Source organism: Bradysia coprophila, unplaced genomic scaffold, assembly GCF_014529535.1.
Source record: "Bradysia coprophila strain Holo2 unplaced genomic scaffold, BU_Bcop_v1 contig_138, whole genome shotgun sequence".
NCBI lineage: Eukaryota > Metazoa > Arthropoda > Insecta > Diptera > Sciaridae > Bradysia > Bradysia coprophila.
Window position 1 is genome coordinate 812,290 of NW_023503409.1, and position 21,738 is coordinate 834,027.

The window sequence follows — 21,738 nt, forward strand, 5'->3', positions numbered from 1 at the left end:
CTACTTATTCATGTTAAGGACTTAAATAATTTATTTTCATTGAATTTACGAAAAATTTAAATGAAATGTAAATGCTTTTATTCGATTATTTACATCTGCCTCGCATATACATACTGATTGAAATCATGTTTATTGGTCCATAAAGAATAGCAAACAAAAATGTATCAAATGAAGCAAATAAAGTTTTCTTCAATATAAATTGTAGCTAAAGAATTAAGAAAAATGTTACAAAGGCCATAACCAAGGTAACCAAGGAAGAAGACACGGAACTGAGAAAAAAAAATTATCAATCAAAGAACTCAATAACTTTTTGAGCTTGAATTGAGCTTTAAATCATAGCCAATAATTATTTTTCAAGACATTCTCAGTTTCAACAAATGATTTTTATGTCAAAAATTTCATTTGCAGGAAACCGAAACTACAAAATTTCCTTTTGTTTCGAGGTTTTAATATGAGTCAAAGGACAAAATAAAAATTGGTGGTGCTATTCAGTTTCTTTGTCATGAGTACGAGAAAAGTTACAGTGTTTTCGTGAATCTGGTCTTTCGTGCAGAGGAAAATTCTTTACTGCCTGTCCTATGCGAAAGTTGAACATTACATAGCGATTTGACCCCTGCGAAAACGATCGATTATACGTAGAATATTGTATGTTCATTTTTCGTGAATTTCTATATGAAATTCAAATTTTGCATGTGGTAAACTGTAAAACAGAATGCATTGGTAACACTCACAAACTCTCTCATGTCTCTGTTTTGAGGTAATTGTTTTTTTGAAAGTGTAGTTGTATACATCGCCGAAGTTGTTGAAAAATACACCTGGGAGTTTGCTTTTGTCCCAAAATTGTTGCCTCATATAATGAATTACTTTCGTAGCATCCAATGTAACCTCATATTATTACGAATGATTAGCTTTTATTGAAGCTTTATTGAAGGCAAAAAGCAACTGCAATGTAATCCACGTCAGGCCACCTAGAAACCTTTTACTTATTTATAGAGGACGTTACAAAAAGGTATCAGATGGCATGAATTAAATTCCTTGGAGTCTAGAAGGATCTTTTTTGTGCAATATTCATATGGAAGCGAATCCTCACTAAAATCTGATTAGATAATGGTGGAAAGATATAAGATTTAAAGACATAAACAACATAAAATTGCAATTGGAACTTCCTAATCTTTTTATTATGAAGACAGCGATATTTAGTTTTTGAATTCCTTGAAGATATTTGTTGTTGCTGGTGACCAGTAATTTTCACTAAATTAGAAGGACCTTAAATTGTCGGTTTAAAATCCTTGACAATAAACCTAACAATTTCTCATACTCTAATTATATGATTGATATAGTCCACCCTTACACTGCAATGTACACCTGTAACCGAATCAAATGACATAAATTTCAATAAAAATGTTCCCGTTTCATTTCACATTAAAGTAAATTAAAATAAGAAGTCCTATACATCGCATAAAATTATCTAATCATCTTTTTCTACCAATTTACTAGAAAAAGCAATTTAAACCACACAAAATGCCGATAAACACAAAAATCTTATATCTATAAATGCAAAAAAAAAATTAGGCACGAAACCTGTGTAAATAAACGAGAAAAAAATAAAATGCGGTTACAAAACAGATTATGTGTTCCACTAAGATCGGCACTCGAGCACATCTTTTGAAGTTGTGGCGAGTCTTTAATTGGGTCGGTATGAAAAAAAACACACCGCTGCTTCAACAATGAAATTCAGTGCTAATAGATGTTGTTAATGCACACATTATATTGTGAGGATTTAGAAAGATACAAAAAAAAACCATCAATTCCATCCTTTTTTCGTTCAAATACATCATGTCCTCAATGAACCCAAATATAAAACATAGAAATTAATATGTAATTAGGTGTTTTTAATGACAGAGAATATTGTTTTCTTATTTCTCGTGTCTAAAACAAAATAATATTAAGGACCATAAGACTTGTTGAAACATAAATAAAATATTTTTTTTTTCATGTGGTCTTTGATTATTTATTGTGTCCCGATACACACCGACCACCCAAATGAATTTTTTATTTTCTTGTTTGTCGATCTGTGAGTTTTTCTCCGTCCAGTTACTAATTATATCGTTACGAGAATATATAAATCTAAGTCGATCGCAATGTACGAAAAATGGAATCGAGGAATTGTATTAGTGAGAATCAATTTCCATTCAATCTTTGACGGATGGGGTTAGGAAGAATATCATTAGGTCAGGGTAATATTGGTTCAATATAGGCACACGATGTGTATCATCATATGATAATCTGCCACTTGACATGGATAACTATTTCACAACTCAGATCAGAAAATCGCCATTTTCTCACCACAGCTGAAATTTCTGGTGTTTTTGTAATGAAATGTTGAAATGTCTCACTAGGAATTCCAGGTTAACAAATAATTGTTTCACAACAAAAACACCCGAAAATCGAATCAAAATCTTTTACTTCATTTATTAAAAAAAATTGCTTTAAACAACACACTCATTGCATATTTTTTGACATCGTTGTCGACAACAGATAACATAACCAGACATAAGAAGGTGTGTTCGGATACATATTTCTGGGGCTAAAATTAGATTTCGCCCATTTGATCTGTTAACTCATGTTCCACGTTAGAATGTAACAGTGTAACACAATGAATTAGAGTAAATATTAATTTTGATATAAAATTTTTGGTTTATTCAATGCGTGAATATATTTACTGTTCTACCTGCGCTATATGAATAAATAAATATGGGCAGGTGGTAGCACTAAATAAATAAAACAATTTGTTGTAAGTAGCGCCTGCGCCTTTAGAACGTTAAAACTAGCACTTTGGTCTTTAGTCCTGATGGAACTGAATTAAAACCTTTAAAATATAAATTCGGTTCGATCGCCGAGGTGACTAAAATAAAATTCTAGAAATCGTCATTAATTTTAGCAGTGATATCTTAACAAAAAAATATTTATTTTAAAGGTGGTCTCATATTCGGCTTGCAACCATATACCAAAGAGGCGAACAATCATTGTTTGAATCTATTTTTCTTGTATCTGTTTAGGATGGTATCCTAAAACGTGATGAAACATTAGAAAAAGTCAATACGTAACAATAACAATGAACTCAACAAAAAAAATTTAATGTTAAGAAAACAGACGAAAATCTCCCTCACAACGAGTTACTTTTCGACTAGCCTTCATTAATTCTGAACCTTCCTTTGAAGGTAGGTAACAATTATCTACTTTTTCTTATTGTCACGTTGCCGCTACAATAATGTTCGGAAATTCTTTCTATTATTTATATTTTGTTAAAATGTATTGAACAGTGCGTGGTGCATTAGAGCTCTGTCACATCAAGTAGGTTGACCGATCAATTGTTGACAACGAAAATCCTGGTGATTTCGTATTTCTATGTGATTATATGATAGGTACGGGAAGGCATTGACGGCACAGGTAGGTGTGGTGTTCAAATTCCTATGACGCTGAAATAATTTATTTTCGAGGGTAGTACCGAGTGTTTTGCCCGATCATTTTGACAATGAATTATTCTGGATCGTCAGAGTTCTTTTTTTTTCGTAAAAACCTTAATTTTAAAAAGGTGGCAAAATGATAATCACAATAATAATTGCTTTCAAACTGCATTGCATTTAATTGTTGAAATGAAATTTTATTGATTGTTCAATTAAACCCTATAGGGTACTGCATATGAATTATATTTTAAAATCGGGTTGCGCTGAATGCACATCTCTAACATATCTACTGTGCAGTATAAGCTGAACCTAATACGAAAATTATCTAATCCATTTATTTATATTTATTTATTTTTGTGTTCACTGGGGGCAATCTGTCTTTTTGTGTTGTAATTTTGCGCCTGTTTTGTCAATTTGTACCGATTTTTCTGAACATTTTAACTGTTGTATATGTGGAACTGTTGTAATGGTCCTCATCGTTCAATTTGATTGTGTTCGAGAGTAAGCATATTTTCCGTCTATTTACAAAAAAAAACTTTTTTTTCGAAATTTATGGTCACAAAATATGTGAAATGATAAAGACATTTTAGAAATATTTTTTGGTTTAATGTGTGATAGATTTGATAAATGAAAAAAAGAAGGTGTGTGTGAGGTATACCGCCGTGACTTTTAGATATAATATTTTAATAAGGAGAAATAATAGTACCGAAGGAAACGTATAAATTCAATATAATGTTATTGTGATTGTTGGTATAATATTAAACATTCTCGACAGGACTATATTGTTATCGCATTATGCTTTCTTTCTCTTGAGATTTTTTTAGATTATAATATTCGGTCAAAGTTAAAATATCGTTTTTTTTTTTTGATAAAAATATACGCCATGGTCACGTGTATAAATTACAATTTTTTCAATAAGTTTTGTAAAAGGATAATATTGAACTTATACGTTATTGTTTATTAACACAACACATCAGCTTAAATATTACTTTGTGCTACTTAAATAAGCTTGTACTTAAGATCTCAGTCGATTCAGATTTGATAAATGTCGATTTTCACACATTGTAAAGATATTACAGACGAAAATTGGATTATCTTAACTATTTTACGTATTACGGCAATGTAAATGGCGCTTTCATTGCCTAATCACGTAGAGCACAATACGTACAATATGAACAAATTTTGTATTCCAATGAAAACCTTGCAAATCGTTCGCATTTCCCTTTCCTTTTGGGTCAGGGTATAACGTCCCCACTCGTCAAAATAAAAAAATTGATCCACGGAATGTACTATTAACTGAATTTCGCCATAATCATTACAAATAGGAGGCTCATAATATTTTATCACATACGCGCGGTGTTCGGATGTCAAAATTACTTACCTAGAAGTTTAATTAGAGATGGGAGGCGTTCAAAATTATCGATAATATCAATCGAAAGAAATTATCGATAATCGATTAATCATATCGTTATCGATAATTTAATAATTATCGATAATTATCAAAATATCGAAATTCGATAATTATCAAAAAATCGATATTTTGATATTTATCTGAAAATTCATGATAATATACCGATATATCGGAATATATCGATAAATATCGGATTTTCGGACCGAAATATCGATATATCGAATTATCGATATCTTGATAATTATCAAAATATCAATAATTATCGATTATCGATATTTTTTTGATAATTTTCGATAAAAAAAGTCGATAATTATCGATTATCGATAATTGATAATTATCGATAATCATTTTCATTATCGCCCATGCCTAAGTTTAATTCAAAGATTACATTTCAGTTCTATGTTGTTGACTCGTTTTCGCTTATGTGATAAAATAGAGTACACACTTGTCACTATCAGTCTCGGCAAGCCTCGACTTCTTCGTGACAAGTGTGTAATATATATTATCTGTCTAGAACGATAATCTCGAGCTTATCCCTCTAGGGAGTTTTTGTTTATCTCGATATATCTGTTCTCGACAGATAAAATATGATATGCACCTATTGCCAGACTGTTATTTTGACGTGTAGGCATTATGACCCACGCCTTCGGCTAGGACATTAATGTCCTACACGTCAAAATACCAATTTTGGCAACAGGTGCATAATATATAATAATCTAGATCATCACTACCCTCCAAAATGTTCATTTGATTTTAACATCGTCACCGACTTTACCATACACACGGCTCTGTCGAACTTTTTATTCAAAGTTGTCACAGTTTGATTGGTGACAGTAATGTCAGAATAGTTACTGTTTACCTCCAACACAGGCAGTGTATTTAAGCAGAATGGTAAAATTCTTCTATTTAATAAAAAAAAAACATCTCAATTCATAGCTTAGTATCATAGTTTCGTGTGCATCAATTTTTGGAATATTTCATTTTTCAGCACTAGCTCAAATTTTCCTTACGAGCGAAGCGATTCCTATTTTTCACCTATTTTTGCTCTTTACAGAATGAATCGGCTGCTCATTCGACGAGCTGCGGAAGCGTACCAAACAATCACAACCTCAATCAAATGTCGGCATTTTTTGATCTCACGGGCGATGGAAACGAATTTTCGCTATTTCATGTTATTGATTTAACTCACGTCCCAAAAGCATCTGCTCAATGTTCTGTCGATTCGTCCAGAAAACTTCCAACACAAAATCGAACAGACCTAATTGATTTGACGGAAGATTCGCTTGACAATGATAAATATGAATGTGTATCGAATACATCGATATCTAGAATCAACGAAGCACTAGATATAATCGATAAAAAGCAGTTGGACAAACAAAGTGCTTTTTCACCAACACTGGCTGTTGTGGACTTAACTGAAGAAACTTTTCCACATCTGATCACAAATTTCTGTTCTTCTGAATTTTCGACAATACCAGGAAATTGTTACAATTTTGGAGACACAAATACACTTACACATTTAAACGATGAAACCTTACAGAATGAACAGAGTTCATCATTGCCAGTCATTGCCAACTCAACACAATCGCTTTCATGTCCAGTAATAACTACTGTTCCATCGAAAGAATCTGCGTTTACTATGGATTTACCAGCACCGGCTATTTTCGACATAACTGAAGAGAGCCTTGCAAATCCAATCTGTTCTTCTGAATTTTCGACAATACAAGTACCGGGAGATCATTCCAATTTTGGAGACACAAATGCACTTACACATTTAAACGATGGAACCTTACGGAATGAACAAAACTCTGTTGCATCATTGCCAGTCATTGACAACTTAACACAATCGCTTTTATGTCCAGTAACAACTGCTGGTCCATCGAAAGAATCTACGTCTACTATGGATTTACCAACAACGGCTATTTTGGACCTTACTGAAGAGAGCCTTCCAAATCCGATCTGTTCGTCTGAATTTTCGACAATACAAGCACCGGGAGATCGTTCTAATTTTGGAGAAACAAATGCCCTTAGACATTTAAACGATGGAACCTTACGGAATGAACAAAACTCTGTTGCATCATTGCCAGTCATTGACAACTTAACACAATCGCTCCTATGTCCACTAACAATTACTGGTCCAGCGAATGAATCTGCGTGTGCAATAGATTCTCAATCAATGCCGGCTATTGTGGACTTAACGGGAGAGATTCTTCCATATCCGATGACAAATATCTGTCCTTCTGAATTTTCGACAATGCAGGTCACCAAAGATCGTACAACTTGTGATACAAATGAACGTACACACTTAAATGACGAAACCTTATGGGATGAACAAAACTCTGTTACATCGTTACCAGTCGTTGGCGACTCTTCACAATCTCTTTTATGTCCACTAATAAGTGCTCGTCCATCGAACGAAGCTGCGGCTGCGATGGATTGGGAAAATACTGACGACTTTGAAAAACTGAGTGAACACTTTGAGTCTTTGCAAAAGAAAATATCCGATTTGGAAAGCACTGTCGTTGATCTGAACGACGATAATGATACATCCTTTCTAGTCATCGAAGAATATAAAGCTCAAGCATGCCAGATCTACGAAAGAATTAGAAAAAAGTCCGGAAAACCTACAAAGCGGGCAAAAGATCGAATTAAATTTGATGGAACACCATTTCCGGCGTTCAATGCGAAATTAGAGCAATACGTCAACAAGAAAAGAAGACTACCGGTCTTTAAGAAAGTTCTGAAGAGGTTCAAGACATACAATCGGGGCAATAACTGGCAGCTTAATGAAGAAGATTGCTACCAATTGGGTAAGTAAATTTCATGTAGGTAGCGTATATAACTACAGTCAAAAACCAATAAAGTTTCGATTAAACTTTTTCCCTTCTTCAAAATGAAAAACTTTGTGTGTAAATTGAACATCTTTCCATTAGACAATTTTTCCAATTTGACATTTAAATTATTTCAGTGGAAGACTCTCTTTTGAAAATCGGAAAGAAGCTCCAAAGTCAACGCTATGTGGCATTGAACGATATTTTTGCATACTACACAAATAATCAGGTTGATCCTGCTGAGCTTGATCCTGAGCTGAAAGCGAAACTGGACAGGAAACACGGTACAATGGTGTAATGACAATCAATTTAATGAATTGAACTTTATTATCTTAATGTTTCTGTTGAGTCAATCGAATAAATGAACTTTTTGTTTGGTATATAAATAATGACGCAAACTTATTGCTCTTTGGAGTATTTGGAGTACAAAAAAAATTGATTAGAATGAAATCTTATCAACCGTAACTAGACATTTCAACTATTAATGACTTTATCTACGGATCGGCAATCGACCAAAGTTCAAAATGACACACAAAATAATCGCAAATCATATTAATCGCTTTAAGTTTCACCTGAAAACATAACACCGCACCATATTTACATTAATAAATCACCTGCTAACTTCTTTAATAAGAAGATATTAAATTAATTTAAATCTTAATTGGAATTTTTGCGAAAACCACAAAGTGATTATACACCTTAAAGACCGAAAACATATCACACTATAAAAAAATGAACCGAGAGCAACGATTCTGCGAATGTTATTTCTTTCGTCTGATATATATTTTCTGTTCATCGAAGATATAAACTCGAATTAATTTGATGTAAATCAAAGCTTATATGTCTTCATTAACCGAAAGCATTGTATATAATACAACATTTTTTTTCGATATAATTTTTTTCTCCCGTTTTGTTTTATTTTCGTATTTATTTTTCCGTTTGTGTTTTTCCGTTTCTTATTTATAAATATGATCGCGGAATGTCCAATTGGCTTATGGTAAAAGACCTTCTAATCATTTGCCAATGTTTTTTTTTGTGTATGTGTATTTGCGTTGTATTTCACTATGCACGGCAACCTCGGTGGTCGCAGGCTGCTACTGCAGTCAGAAGTAAATAAATATAAATTTGCAGACAAAATAACATTTTCTATGTAAACGAGCTGTAAAACACGTTATCAGAGCCATAATGTTATTGGAGGATCGAATTTCATCTCGACTATTAATATATTCTTTGAATGGAGCGTTATGGACGAATTTAAATCAACTTCTATAGAATTTTTACTAGGAATTAAGACCGAGTAATGTCCACGTACTGAAGTTTTACCGGTTAATAGTAAAATGAATTCACATCTAGCTTAAAACTACCAAACAATAAGTTCCTTATTACCTCAATCCAACTAATCACGAATGCAACGGTAACATTACAATACGCATTATGCAACGTTGAAATCGCGTGCGGGATGATCTAGATTAAAAATAGGCTGCAGGTTGTAACGTACATATATTAGGTCACTAGTTTGCATTTAAAAGCTAATGAATCTACTAACAGTTTCTGCGAGAGACTAATATACTTGCCGGTGAAACTGCTATAAATTTCTGCAACCGTTACCGTTACAGTGTAGCATGCATTGTGCCATCGATCTTTTTTCTAATATTGCAAAAAAAAGCCCTAACCCCCAATTATAATGCAACATAAGAACATAAATGTGTTTCGTGTGTTTCTTACATATATTTGATTTTTACATAAAACCTTCACGGGATCTGGATTCTCGTTACGTTTTTTTGTGATCGTTATTTAGTTTGATTGAATTGTATTATTTTGTATAAATACTGATTCAAATTCGCATGGTTGAAAAGTAAATTTATTAAAAGATTTATTAAAAATAATTGAAGCATTTAAGTATATTACGCGGAGGTCTTGAGTCGAGGGTGGGCAACATCAATTTGGAGCAACTCAATGTCAATAGTTATGCAGCAGAGGCAAGTATATTTTCTTTAAATGGAACTGAAAAACATTTCAATCCCAAGCGAATGAGAATGTATAATAGAAGATACGCAGTGTAACATTAGTGATCCATTGCAAAAGTGAACTTGATTTATATACCTCACACTTCGTGACTATTTTGTACACTTAGCTGATGCGTGTTATATCATCAATTTATAATATCTGGGTTTTCAATGGTTTATTGGAAATAATCAATCAAAATAGACTTTTCTGACATATACTTGCCGTAGATAACTATTGATAAATGTACTGACTTTTTCTTCCTATGCACTTGTTTGATATTCGAATTCGATTTAATATGAAATTTAAATTGTGGAAAAAATGGACGCTGAAAAGCATCACAGACAAAGCTTATTAATAAATAGAAAGCTCGTAGATATCATTTTGTATACGTTTTCCCGTTGCCGTGATGAATAAGACTAATAAACGTGGTTACAATGATTTCTGACTGGCGTCGTCTTATCTCTTATATAGCAAAATGTGTGCTAACCGTGGTGAAAATTAAAATCTCAATAGTTCAAAAAATGTTAACTCACGGTCTCAAATCTATTGTCATTTGAGACGTAAGAATACAATTTTTCAAACATTTTTACCGGGGAAATCTGATAAAGTAAAATATTTTGTGTGTATAATATTGCCGCGACTATTTGAATCGCTATTGTAAATATGACCGAATTAAGGGTAATCGATGCGCGTCATCTATTACCCTTAATTCGGTTATATTTACAATAGCGATTCAAATAGTCGTGGCAATATTATACATTGTGTGAAACACCAGAAAATACTTGAAACAACAGAAATGACAGTAGATTACGTCCTTGTTTGGAACTTTTTATTTTGCCAAGAGTGACGTTTGGAGCTCGAGCCGAAGGCGACGGATACAACCACAAAAGGCATAATAATACAAAGGTTCAACAAAAACTTAATTATTTACGTCCGAGGTATTACATAACGTACATAACTTCCCCACTCGCAATAAAAAATTGGAACTTCGGACGTAAAGTATTACTGAAAAAATTGACATTTACTCTAAAAGGAGGCTCAGATAAAATAACCTTGAGAAGGCTTAATGCGGCATTTGAACAAGCATTTGAACTGTTTTTATAACATTTTCAGGGTTCATTCGGTGTAATCAGCTCAAAGGCACACGCTTGATTACAGAATAAACATTGTGAACGTTATCGACATTTTTTAAAAGTTTTTCCAGAGGACTTTATTTGCGAAGCAATGCCCTGAACACTATACAGATTACGGTATCCATTTTTTCCAGTTACAATACGATTGATTGGTAGATTGATCCATTTAGAAACTTAACAGTTTGTTTGTTTTGCTATCAAAGTTTAAATTATCAGATATCGGCTAGACTCACTATAGAAATATTCAACATTATCTTTATGTAATTTCTTAAAAACGTGAAATCGTCTGTCGATATTAATAAATTCACAATTCATGTTTACAATTTAATTGTAAGTTAGCAAGTTAACAAGTACTACACCGATCGGATTTCTTTTTTTTACTTTTTGAACATCAAAAGTTTACTGAGAACGATTTGAAATGAAAATCCTGCGTTTGAGTTGCATAAAAATACCCTAAATAAGTTAATAATAATCAGGATTTGGTTTCGTTACTTATTTCATGATAGTGACTATCCATGATTTGTTTCGTTTGTTCCAATACAGCATTGACGTCATTTTTTTCCATTCCTTTACAGGAAAGTGCAGGTAAGATCGAAATAATAATTTTTCCTACAAACGATTCATATTGAAATAGTGAAATGGCAAAATCGATAAGAAAATTTTAGTTAACCTTTCCGAAAGTATTTTTCCTTACTGTCCAAAAAGTGATACTTTGACACAACTACAGGCTGTATCATACTCTGACTGTCGATTGCCAGATGAAATGCTCCCTTTTTGAACGGCAAAAGTTTGTCTATTTGCGATCGTGTACCTTCCGGAAAAATAATTATTTTATTTGTTCGATTTTGAATGGCTTCAAGTTGCATCTGAAGTTGCTGTACGGCGTCCTGTTTGTTTTTCCGATCAATGAATAGAGTGCCACATAGCCACACGCCGATGCCAAAAGGAAACGCGTAAAGTAAAAACCTTTTAATTACTGCCGTGCCCCGACCGATCACAGGCCACAAATAAGCCACGACTGATTAAGAGTCGATTAATTTAACATCCAGATTTATTGTGGATTACTAACCTGCCAAATCTAAACTGCTCTGATGCGGTGCAACTACCATTACGCCGCCTTCATTTCTGTTAATATTTTCTAGCCCTCTATATTCGTATTCCAATCCCAACAAATTAACAGTCAGACGGAAACCCCATGCAGGAAGCCTACATTCCAGATTACAAACTTAGCATTTTGGATCCGTTTCTTTTCCTTTATTATTTTTAAACTGAAATACTCACAATCCATTTCTAAAGTCCCTTATTGGATACAGAAAAAGCCCAACATACGGAAAGACGGCACAAGAGGCTGCAGTTCCCAAAATAAAAAATGTAAACTTTGCATAATATTCCACTCGATGCGAATATTTGCAAGCTAAATATAAAATGAACACAATGCCGACGAATTCGTAGAAGAACTACAACGAAAACTGATTAACCTAACGAATTTTCGTTTCGATAATAAAAAAAACACTTAGCACACGTACCATTGCGACGAACAAGAAAACGACAAAGCTTATTGACCAAACAATAGCATCTGTTTTCTGATTGTAAAAATGAAAATGTTACCGGTCAACTTTACATTAAATTGAGTTTATCAGCCGATTAGGGATTATATTATAGATACGGTGGAAATGCAAGTCGCATAGATAAGATTGGTAGTACGTCGAGGATTGATAACCTTGAAAACTAATCTTATCAATCTTCTATTTCGGTAGCATCGAATATCTCAATTTGACTCTTGCAACGGTTTCATTTAGAAGTAACGCTAAGTGCACTTAAGTTGAAATTATATTTTGGCGTAAGCAAACAAACATTTCTTTTCAAGTATGACAAATTGAGATTTACATCAGTCATCAGCGGCTCATCCAGAATTTTATCATAAGATAATTAAGTTCTTGTTACGGAGTTTCAACTAAAAAAATGGACGTTAAAAAATCTCATCTCATACAGCTTTTTGCTTGCAAAATTGTACACCACTCGCATTAAATATATAATGTAGAATAAATAATGATAGTTATACGAAATGTTTATGTTATGCTGTAAACAAGTCTTCCATAGACTAGTCTGCATAGTCAAGTCTCCATCCATTTTCCTCTAATTATTTCTCTTTTATTAATTTACGCATAATTCAACCATAACACGTTAGTTTTAAAAAGATGCTCTTCTTTTATAAGTATCTTCTGAAGAAAAAAAAACTCATCTCATGGTGTATAAACACGTGCCACATGCCAACCAATTATGTTTTATCATCAAACCGAAAAAAAATATAATAAAAACTCGGTAAAGTAATTACATGCAATTAAGGGTTGACTGAACACACAAAACATTGATAATGAGATTTTCTATTTAATTTTATTTCTTCTTTTTTTTCCTCTACACACAGCACGAAAGCAATTTGAATTTTATTTTATAGTAAAATTTAATTCATTTTACATGCAGGTCAAAGCAAATATATATTCAAAAATAAAAATTGATTTTGTGTTGCCGAGCGGTGAATAGGATTAAATTAAAATAAAATTAAACGAAAAAATTAATAGATCGCAAGGACTCGGGGTTGTTAAATTTCATTCAAATTACGTAACGCAATGTTCTGATATTGTGAAAAATTTGAGAACATTTCGCATCTAAACACGAAGGCGAAACACACAAATTCTATTCAAATAACAAGTGGCTTTTATTTATCGAATTTAAAAAGGAGAGCTTGACGGAATCCATATTTCCAAGTAGTAACGATGATTATAGGTTGGAGTTGCTTCGAACAATTTCTACCATCATCCGAGTATACTAAAAGCATGACACTGATATCAAATCTTCAATAAAATTATCAAGTCATAAACAGCAATAAATTTTTTGCATTTACTAGACTATATTCATTGAGAGGATAACGATTTGAGGGAATCTTTTGAAAAACAGCCTACCGAAATCAGACGCATTTTCGAGTGGATTCTTTTATTTTCATGAAAGTTTGCGAAAGTTTGAAGAAAATGCTTTTGGGTCTTATGGGGGGCCTGGATGCATATGCGATGAAATATGCGCACTTAAACATTTCAACTTCTATTTCATCGTAGATGCATCTAAACCACATAAGACCCTATATGGCCCAAAAATTACCTTTCAAATGATACCTCACACGACCATGTACGTTTTGTGTTCCTCGAGAAATTTCTGTAAGAACAGTGTAAGTCTTCGGTTGAAAACTTTAAACGCACATATTTCAGTGTGGATGAATTTTAAAACCAATAAGTCCTTATTCGGCTCAATAGTACATGTGATTACCTTTCTAATGACACCGGCTCGTGTAACTGGAGAAATTTTTGTGCAAGTTTTCGGTTTTTGATCACCTTTCACCAACCACACAAGCTTCGAAGAATTTTTTTGAAAGTGATTTTGGCTTCTGGGGTCGAAGTCCTTTCTAGGCACATATAAAAAATTCCACTAGAAAATGCGTCCGATTTCGGTAGGCTGTTTTTCAAAAGAATCCCTGTTTAGTACATTAACAGTGCAAGAAATGAATCCGCTAATAGCGGATTCCGCTATCGATTTATTTATCATTTATCATCGAAGGATATCACATCCGTCAATCAAATTTATCTTTATAATTTGACCGATTCTTGTTTACGTATTACGTTGAACAAGAAAAGGTAATGAAACACAAATCGTATCGATCCAAATGTTTCCACCATCAATGATAAAATATATCAAAAATTACGAAAATAGAATGAATAATCGCGTGGTAACATAAATGTTTTTTATTACCTTCAAAGTAAAGTAAGGGATATTAATTTCGCTAAGTACGGTACATTTACATGTTTATGTTTGTTGCGATGTATTGAATTTTATGTGAACTAAAAATCACATTTGGTGGATTCAAATTAATATCATTTTGGGTATAATGTTCAAAAATTCTAATTGGATACCCTGAAAACATAAAACGAGCCCACAAAATGTTTCGTTACACATATTACGTTGCCAAACACATTGAATCAATAACTCATTTCTAGAAAACACATTTCTATGTTTCCTTTCGAAAGGAATTGCGTCATATCCATTAACAAATTTCACCACACATATCGTTAAATGATGTACATTACATAAGTGTTAAAAGAGTGTATAAATCTCTTTTTTATATTAATTATTACAGGCCGTTAACAAGCTCATTGAGCACCAGTCTTATAGCATCACTTCTTTTTCATCTTTTCATACTATATTGAATATCATCCGTTTATAAACGCACATGCATGATAAATCGTATTGAATATCGAATTTCATTAGACCTATTCTTCCACAGACCCCATATTCGAGACAGGGGTGTTATTAGATCAAATGCATCGTGTTGTTAAGAAAGAAAACTGTATTCAAAGATCGAACACGATAAAAGTGTTATGTCTGCGCTACCTATCCGGAGAATGTAGTGCCTGTATAACATTATATAGAAAGCTAATTTTTCGAAATCAATAATTTTTGAAAAGAAAATTTTTTGTTTGTTGATGCAAATCTATGTATATAATAAACGCCAAAAAGAGCTGCTGTTATTTGATTCCTTTTATTGATAAGTGGCAAGATGTTTAACAAAATGCTTTTTTTGTAGTTTGTGTACGAATATATGTTTTTATTGTTGGACACATGGACTTCAATGTGCAACCGGAGATGTTAGTGAGAAAGTTTTACAAACCCATGAATAGGTAAGAACAGAACGAAACATTTTTGTTATGTAAATGGAAAGTGTGCTGCAGACCGTTATTTTCATTTACTTTCTATTGTGGAAATAAGGGAGGGAGTTGAAAATATTTTATTAAATTCAACAATATTTGGCGCAAGAGAATAGATGCAATCAATTATTTTTTTTACGGGGAACTTTTTATTTTATTTTCGATAAATTTCTCGAATAAATTGCGTTATGCCGGATGACAAACATCCATCTGTTTCCATTTTATTTAAAATAATTATTGATCTTAACTTTTTTTTAAGTCATGTCGACAAGTCAACCGTAACAATTTCTCCAACTTCAAAATTAAAGAAAAAAAAATATGACTGCAATAACATCGACCTCAACTTCGGTGCTAAATATTGCATTTTACTGGTTTCGTTAGCCAACAACATATTCGTAATGGGCTTTCGTTTTTGGATTATTTTACCGGATTATAATACTAAATTTCTTCAAATAAAATCAAACATATCGAAACAAACTTGCTATTCGGTATAGCAGATGTTCGGCATTTAATGTCTGGTCTACCTTTTTTTTGAAAATTTTGTTTTTATAAAATTCAAAGCCACCACAAGTCATCGAAAACCATAATTTCATCTAAAAATCCATCACATATGAGGCCGAAGAAAAAAAAACACAAAATGCACACGCACACGTATATTCATCATATTTTGCTACATCAAAGAAATTTTTGTAAAAACACAAAGCCGAGATAGGATAATTTTGGTATAAATTATTTGTTGCGATGCATCTCGTTTTTTTTTACTTATACACAAGCCTCCCTTTTATTAATGATGCAGTGGTATGTATTCAGTTAAGTGCATTGGCATACCTCAATCAATTTAACAAAAAAAACCATGCCATATGTGATAGGTTTTTGTTTTGGTTATAAAAAGGAAAACCCTATGCTACCGAAAAAGTGATCACTGAATGCTAACCACAAATGGATGTTTATTTTGAAAAAGTTTTACTGGTTTGTTGGTTATTTAAAATTCAGTGCATCAGTTGGGAATGCCATCCGTTTTAACATTTGTTAAACTTTAATTGGAATTAATTTCACCGCCATCAGCTTAACGAGTTTAACATTAAATTCTTATCATTCCAAAAAACTGTTAAAAAAAATTTTTTGTCAAAAAACGCACCATCCACGTTACACATCCGTTCATTGATTTCTTTTCTTTTTCGTAGAAACTCAAATTAACAACCATCCCAAATCAAATTTAAAATACGCACCATAAGCGTCTGGCACGAGCCCGGTTCAAAGGTAAATCTCATAAAAAAAAACTTACAAAAAATACGAACGCACACTTGCCATGCCATGCAAGTGTTCAGTAAAGATATAAAGAATAGAGCAAGATAAATGGAAATTTTTTAATATTTTAGTCTTGTATTATGTGATTATGTTGAAAAAAATCGACAATTTCAATTTTTTTTTGATGTATAATGCAGAAGCTTACACCAAATGCTACTGATGTGGTGAAATAGGAAACAATAAATTCATTGCTGTGGATTATTTTCGTTTTTTGTTGTATATGATCAAGAAACATATAGCTGACGCAACTTAGTTTATTGTATAGGGGCATATGGAACAGAAGTTTAATTCAACGTGTGACTACCTTTAGAATTGCAAAAGAGGATGAAGGTGTGAATTAAACATAATTTCCATGCATTACTCGGCAGAATTTTTGTTTGATAGACTATTAAATTGAAAGAATTTGATACTAAAACATTGTCTATATTGAGTGGTAAGCACAGCCAAGATCACAGACTCCATTGAAACATTTAGACCTGAAGAAATATTTTGTTTAAAAATGAAAAATCAATAAAATAAACGTCTTGACATTGTCATACATTAACCCACATTATAAGGTCGTCAGTTCTTGCGTAAAAAACCATAATTTACGAGAGAGAAAAAAAAAATTAAGAAGAGCACGTGCCCTTTGCCTCAAGACACTGAACCAACAAACACACACATTGGTCTTGAAAAGGATCGAATTACATTTTATGACTCAAGTTAATCCATCTGCTTCCTTATAAATGCTATGTTACATACATCTTTGATGTGTCGCTGCATTTTATGGAATCACTTGAAATAATATTTTGACGGATATGCCGAGTAATTTGCAATTCATGTGTACATATGCTAGGCCTGTTCATTTTAGAGAAATAGTCTCAAATTCATCTGGCATGGTGTTTATCTGGTCCGGAAGACTAAAATATTGGACCCGTATTTTTTTTTAGAATTTTAAAAAATAGTTTAGATCTGGGGAGCTAAGCATTTGTTCAAGTGTACGAATGCGTTGGTTAGAAGAGTAAAAAAGATATACACCATCATTCTCCTCTCTTCTAACCAACGCTTTCGTACATTTGAACAAATGCTTCGCTCCCCAGATAAACTATTTTTTAAAATTCCAAAAAAAAATACGGGTCCAATATTTTAGCCTTCCGGACCAGATAAACACCATTCCAGATGAATTTGAGACTATTTCTCTAAAATGAAGAGGCCTAATGCACGCACTACAACTAGAATGCATATACCTTTTTTTCTTACAAGTTTTTATCATGAAAAAACAAAGTCGAACGCATAATTTTTCTGGAAAACTACCCACATGTTATTTCACTTTCCTGAAACATTTCGGTTTATTTAAACATACAAACAGGAAGTGGATAAATATAAAAGAAATCTGGTTTATGATCTTGTTAACATTCTTTTGATTGTTTCCTTGCGAGCAAATAAAATGTGGTTGTTATCAGATGCTTAGTCGTCATGTTAACTAACAATTTTAGACAAAACGCAGGAGATATTCATGGATCCATATCATTTGAGAGAGTGAGCGCAGTCAATATAAGCGTAAGCCACTAGAAACTAGTAACTGATGTTGCTAGAAAAATATGGGAGATTCATGTTATTCAGATGGAATGCTCGCAATTTTACTTTCTTCAAAGTATGATCAATTTATGAAATTTGTAGATGAAACAAGCAATTCGAAAGATACAGCGTACACTAGCGTGCAATAAATCAAATTCCCGATTGACGGTTTTAGATCTAAAACCATGAAAAAAAAACATAAAACGAGACGAAATTAAATCCAATTAACAACCTAGCTCGACCAGAGGTTGACTAATTTTAGTTGTATTACCTCTCATATATATTATGTTAAAAGAAAACAGACGGTCGACTTCCGTTTGACTCCCTCAGCAGCACTTAGTGTATTTTATAACGTTGTAAAGGGCGAATACCTTTTCACCCTATTTATAATTTTCAACACATTTTTTGTATTATTGCTATGCCATCTTGCTTTACCATGCATTTTATAATAAATATGGCAAAAACCATTTTTTTCTCTCTCTTTAAATATCTCACTATGATAGATTGATTGCACCCACATTTACAGCATCAAAATTTTTGAGAAATTGGTTCGAATTTTACTAAATGAAAAATCATGCAGTGTAGGAACATCTGCTCGGCAGCTATACAAGAGATCACACACAACACAAAGAGTGCAACATTTTACTCTTTCACGTCATACCATGGGCATGTTCAAAGAAGAATGACTCAACATGTCTAAATATCAATCATTTATGCCACCTAATTGATAATTATCTCGAAATTAAGCGCTTCAAGTGCCGAAACATGTTAGAATATAATTTTACACATCCTATGTATGTCACTCAGATTGTGTGTACTTTAATATTATGACAAACTACTCCAATCTCGAACAACAATCACATTTCGGTGTTGAAGGGTTGAAGAGATATGTTTTTTGGAATATCCGTTCCATGCATTAACGTAATAATATTTCAACGCCGTGCTGTCGGTTGATATAAACAACATAGGATACGGTAGAATACTGAGACGGTAAGTATATATCTACAACCAGCAGACGGCTTAGTATTGAATTTCACTTTTTGTTTGAAAAAGTAAGTATGTTATATCTAAGCTACTCGTTGTATATCCAATGCCTGATCAAATAATCATTGGCGCGTGTATAGATTTTATACGAAATATGAAACATGACACATCTGGCAGGTGATATAGCAGCACACGATACAAAGTGTTTAAATTAAAATCAAGGGATACACAAAACCTCCTGGTCTAATGATTGGCAAACATAAACTCTATATATTAATAGACCGGCGAAACTTTTAATTAGATTTGAAAGTTGTTCCGCATATTATATCCGCCTACATATTATACACGGGTGTCGATGTCGGCAGAAATATGAAATCTAGTGTGAAGGGATATTCGTTCTATTTACGGAAATCCTCAAATTCGGTTCATGTTTAACAATTACATATGAATTTCTCCCGGTTGTTGCTAGAGTTATCGGCACATTTTTGTTATGGTGCTTGAGGAAGTAGGAATCATTGATGCATAACATTTTGGAGTTGAATTGATAGGACTATAAGACTATTGTTAGTACGCTTTAACAGATCAGAACTTCTGTTATTGATAGCGACAGTAAAAGTAAGAGATGACTGTGCCTAGTGCAGACTTAATGCAAAATTTATAATTATTTTACGTCAAGCTATGGAAAGTTCTTTAATGGAAATAGCATATTCGATAACTGGAGGTACGCCGGGAAAAGAAAGAACTGTGGGTACTACTCATATAGTTCCATCATTTCTATGGATGCATAACTGTAAATACATTCATAGTCTCACGTACTTTCCAGTGGATAAAGTTACAAAACATCTAATTTCTAACATCTTCTAACACACGTAGCATACCGAGGAGGATAGTCTTTCATTTCCAGTATGTAACAAGTAATAATGACGCCTTCCACGTTTCAAACAAAAGTGTGCTCGAAGACGTTTCCGACGATGAATAAAACGAAAAATGTACGTGATGTGAATTGAAGTGATCGACATTAAAAACTAGTTAAAATTAAAAAATCGATTTTAATAAACATAAATTGAGCGACGCGCGCTGCTTTTTTTTAATCTCAACAACATAAAATGTTACATTGACAAATGAAATGGAATTTCGTATTAAACGTGACGTGAACAGAATTTAAGTTCGATTATTCCATTTCTTTCTTTTTTTTTTTAAACAATCTTCAGTTGTTGTTAACTAAATATATAAATAAAAAAACGGAGATAAATTTTCAACATTAAATATACAATAACAAAACCATATGAACCACAATAGCACCTGCACGCATCGAACAGCAGATTGATGCTCATGCTAAAGGCGGCGAAAGGGCAAGCCATCATCGTTCAGATAAAAATTTATATTGTGATATCTTCAGATCAACCAGTTTGAATGTATTAAGAAAGAAATTCCGTTGAAAAGTATTATAAAACGAGAGAAAAAACATAATTTTCTGCATTAACTTAGACTTCGTGGTGATCGAGCACAAAGTAGCTGAATTTTATTTATTTTTTTTTTTTTAATCTCGCGGAGTTATGCTTCGAATCAAGTTATGACTCGCGCGACTGCTGCCGTTTTGTTGTTTTTATTATGCACTCGTAACTGACAACATGTAGTGTTGCACCTGTACGGTTGTTGGACATATTTTTACTTTAAATTAATCGAAATGTTCAAATGCTCTGCTTATCGTTGGACTTATTGTTAGACGTTGGAACGTTTCGGAACATTTAATTTAATTTTGTTATTCCTTTGCCTTTGGAAAAAATCATGTTGGTAGTAGTCAAGAGATTGAGGTCTTCTATTGAAACAGGACCGATCTGTATTTATAAATGTTCATGTTCAATGTTAATAGTGGGTACACAATACTTAGTAATGGCACGGTGGGGCTGAACGAATTGTAAATAAACATGTCGACTTCCATCTCTTTTCTTTTCATAGCTGAGTTAGGGGAGGCGTGTACTATCCAACGGCACATGTTGCAGGCGCAACCGCTGAGCCGTTTCTGAGAACTAGGAATATCGTCGCCTGGCTCCGCGGAAGTTAGGAACCGGCAACCGGTATGGGAGTAGCCAAAGTTCACCGAGGGTAGCAAAAAAGTGACTTTTCTGAAAATGGACCAAAAGAGACCACTTTCAAAAAAAATTTATTGCTATTCGAAAGAGCACATTAACCTTGTCTAGAAACGCTATTAAAGTGCTGGATCGAAAACTTCGTCGAGGAGGCATCACCCCTTGAAGAGGTGGAATTTTCGACTTTCAGCTTCTATTG

General features: G+C 33.0%; 3 protein-coding genes across 5 annotated transcripts in view; 1 reads left to right on the forward strand and 2 right to left on the reverse strand.

Annotated features, from left to right (window-relative positions):
• Positions 1 to 21,738, reverse strand: part of LOC119073271 (protein rhomboid) — a 47,414-nt gene that overhangs the window by 19,494 nt on the left and 6,182 nt on the right. The window lies entirely within an intron of this gene.
• Positions 5,707 to 8,136, forward strand: LOC119073262. 3 transcript variants are annotated; one of them, XM_037178639.1, is made up of 4 exons: positions 5,707 to 5,769; positions 5,933 to 6,831; positions 6,910 to 7,688; positions 7,847 to 8,136. In XM_037178639.1, the coding sequence occupies exons 1-4, from the start codon at positions 5,767 to 5,769 to the stop codon at positions 8,005 to 8,007; spliced, it is 1,842 nt and encodes a 613-aa protein (XP_037034534.1). In that variant the 5' UTR covers positions 5,707 to 5,766; the 3' UTR covers positions 8,008 to 8,136. The 3 variants fall into 3 exon arrangements, with proteins under 3 accessions (XP_037034534.1, XP_037034533.1, XP_037034535.1); XM_037178638.1 differs by having other exon boundaries at positions 5,933 to 7,688; XM_037178640.1 differs by lacking the exon at positions 5,707 to 5,769 and having other exon boundaries at positions 6,038 to 6,157; positions 6,190 to 7,688.
• On the reverse strand, positions 11,133 to 12,469 carry LOC119073287 (1-acyl-sn-glycerol-3-phosphate acyltransferase alpha-like). Its single transcript, XM_037178673.1, has 5 exons — positions 12,376 to 12,469; positions 12,131 to 12,306; positions 11,919 to 12,055; positions 11,520 to 11,867; positions 11,133 to 11,458 (listed from the first exon to the last, which is right to left on the reverse strand). The coding sequence occupies exons 1-5, from the start codon at positions 12,376 to 12,378 to the stop codon at positions 11,322 to 11,324; spliced, it is 801 nt and encodes a 266-aa protein (XP_037034568.1). The 5' UTR covers positions 12,379 to 12,469; the 3' UTR covers positions 11,133 to 11,321.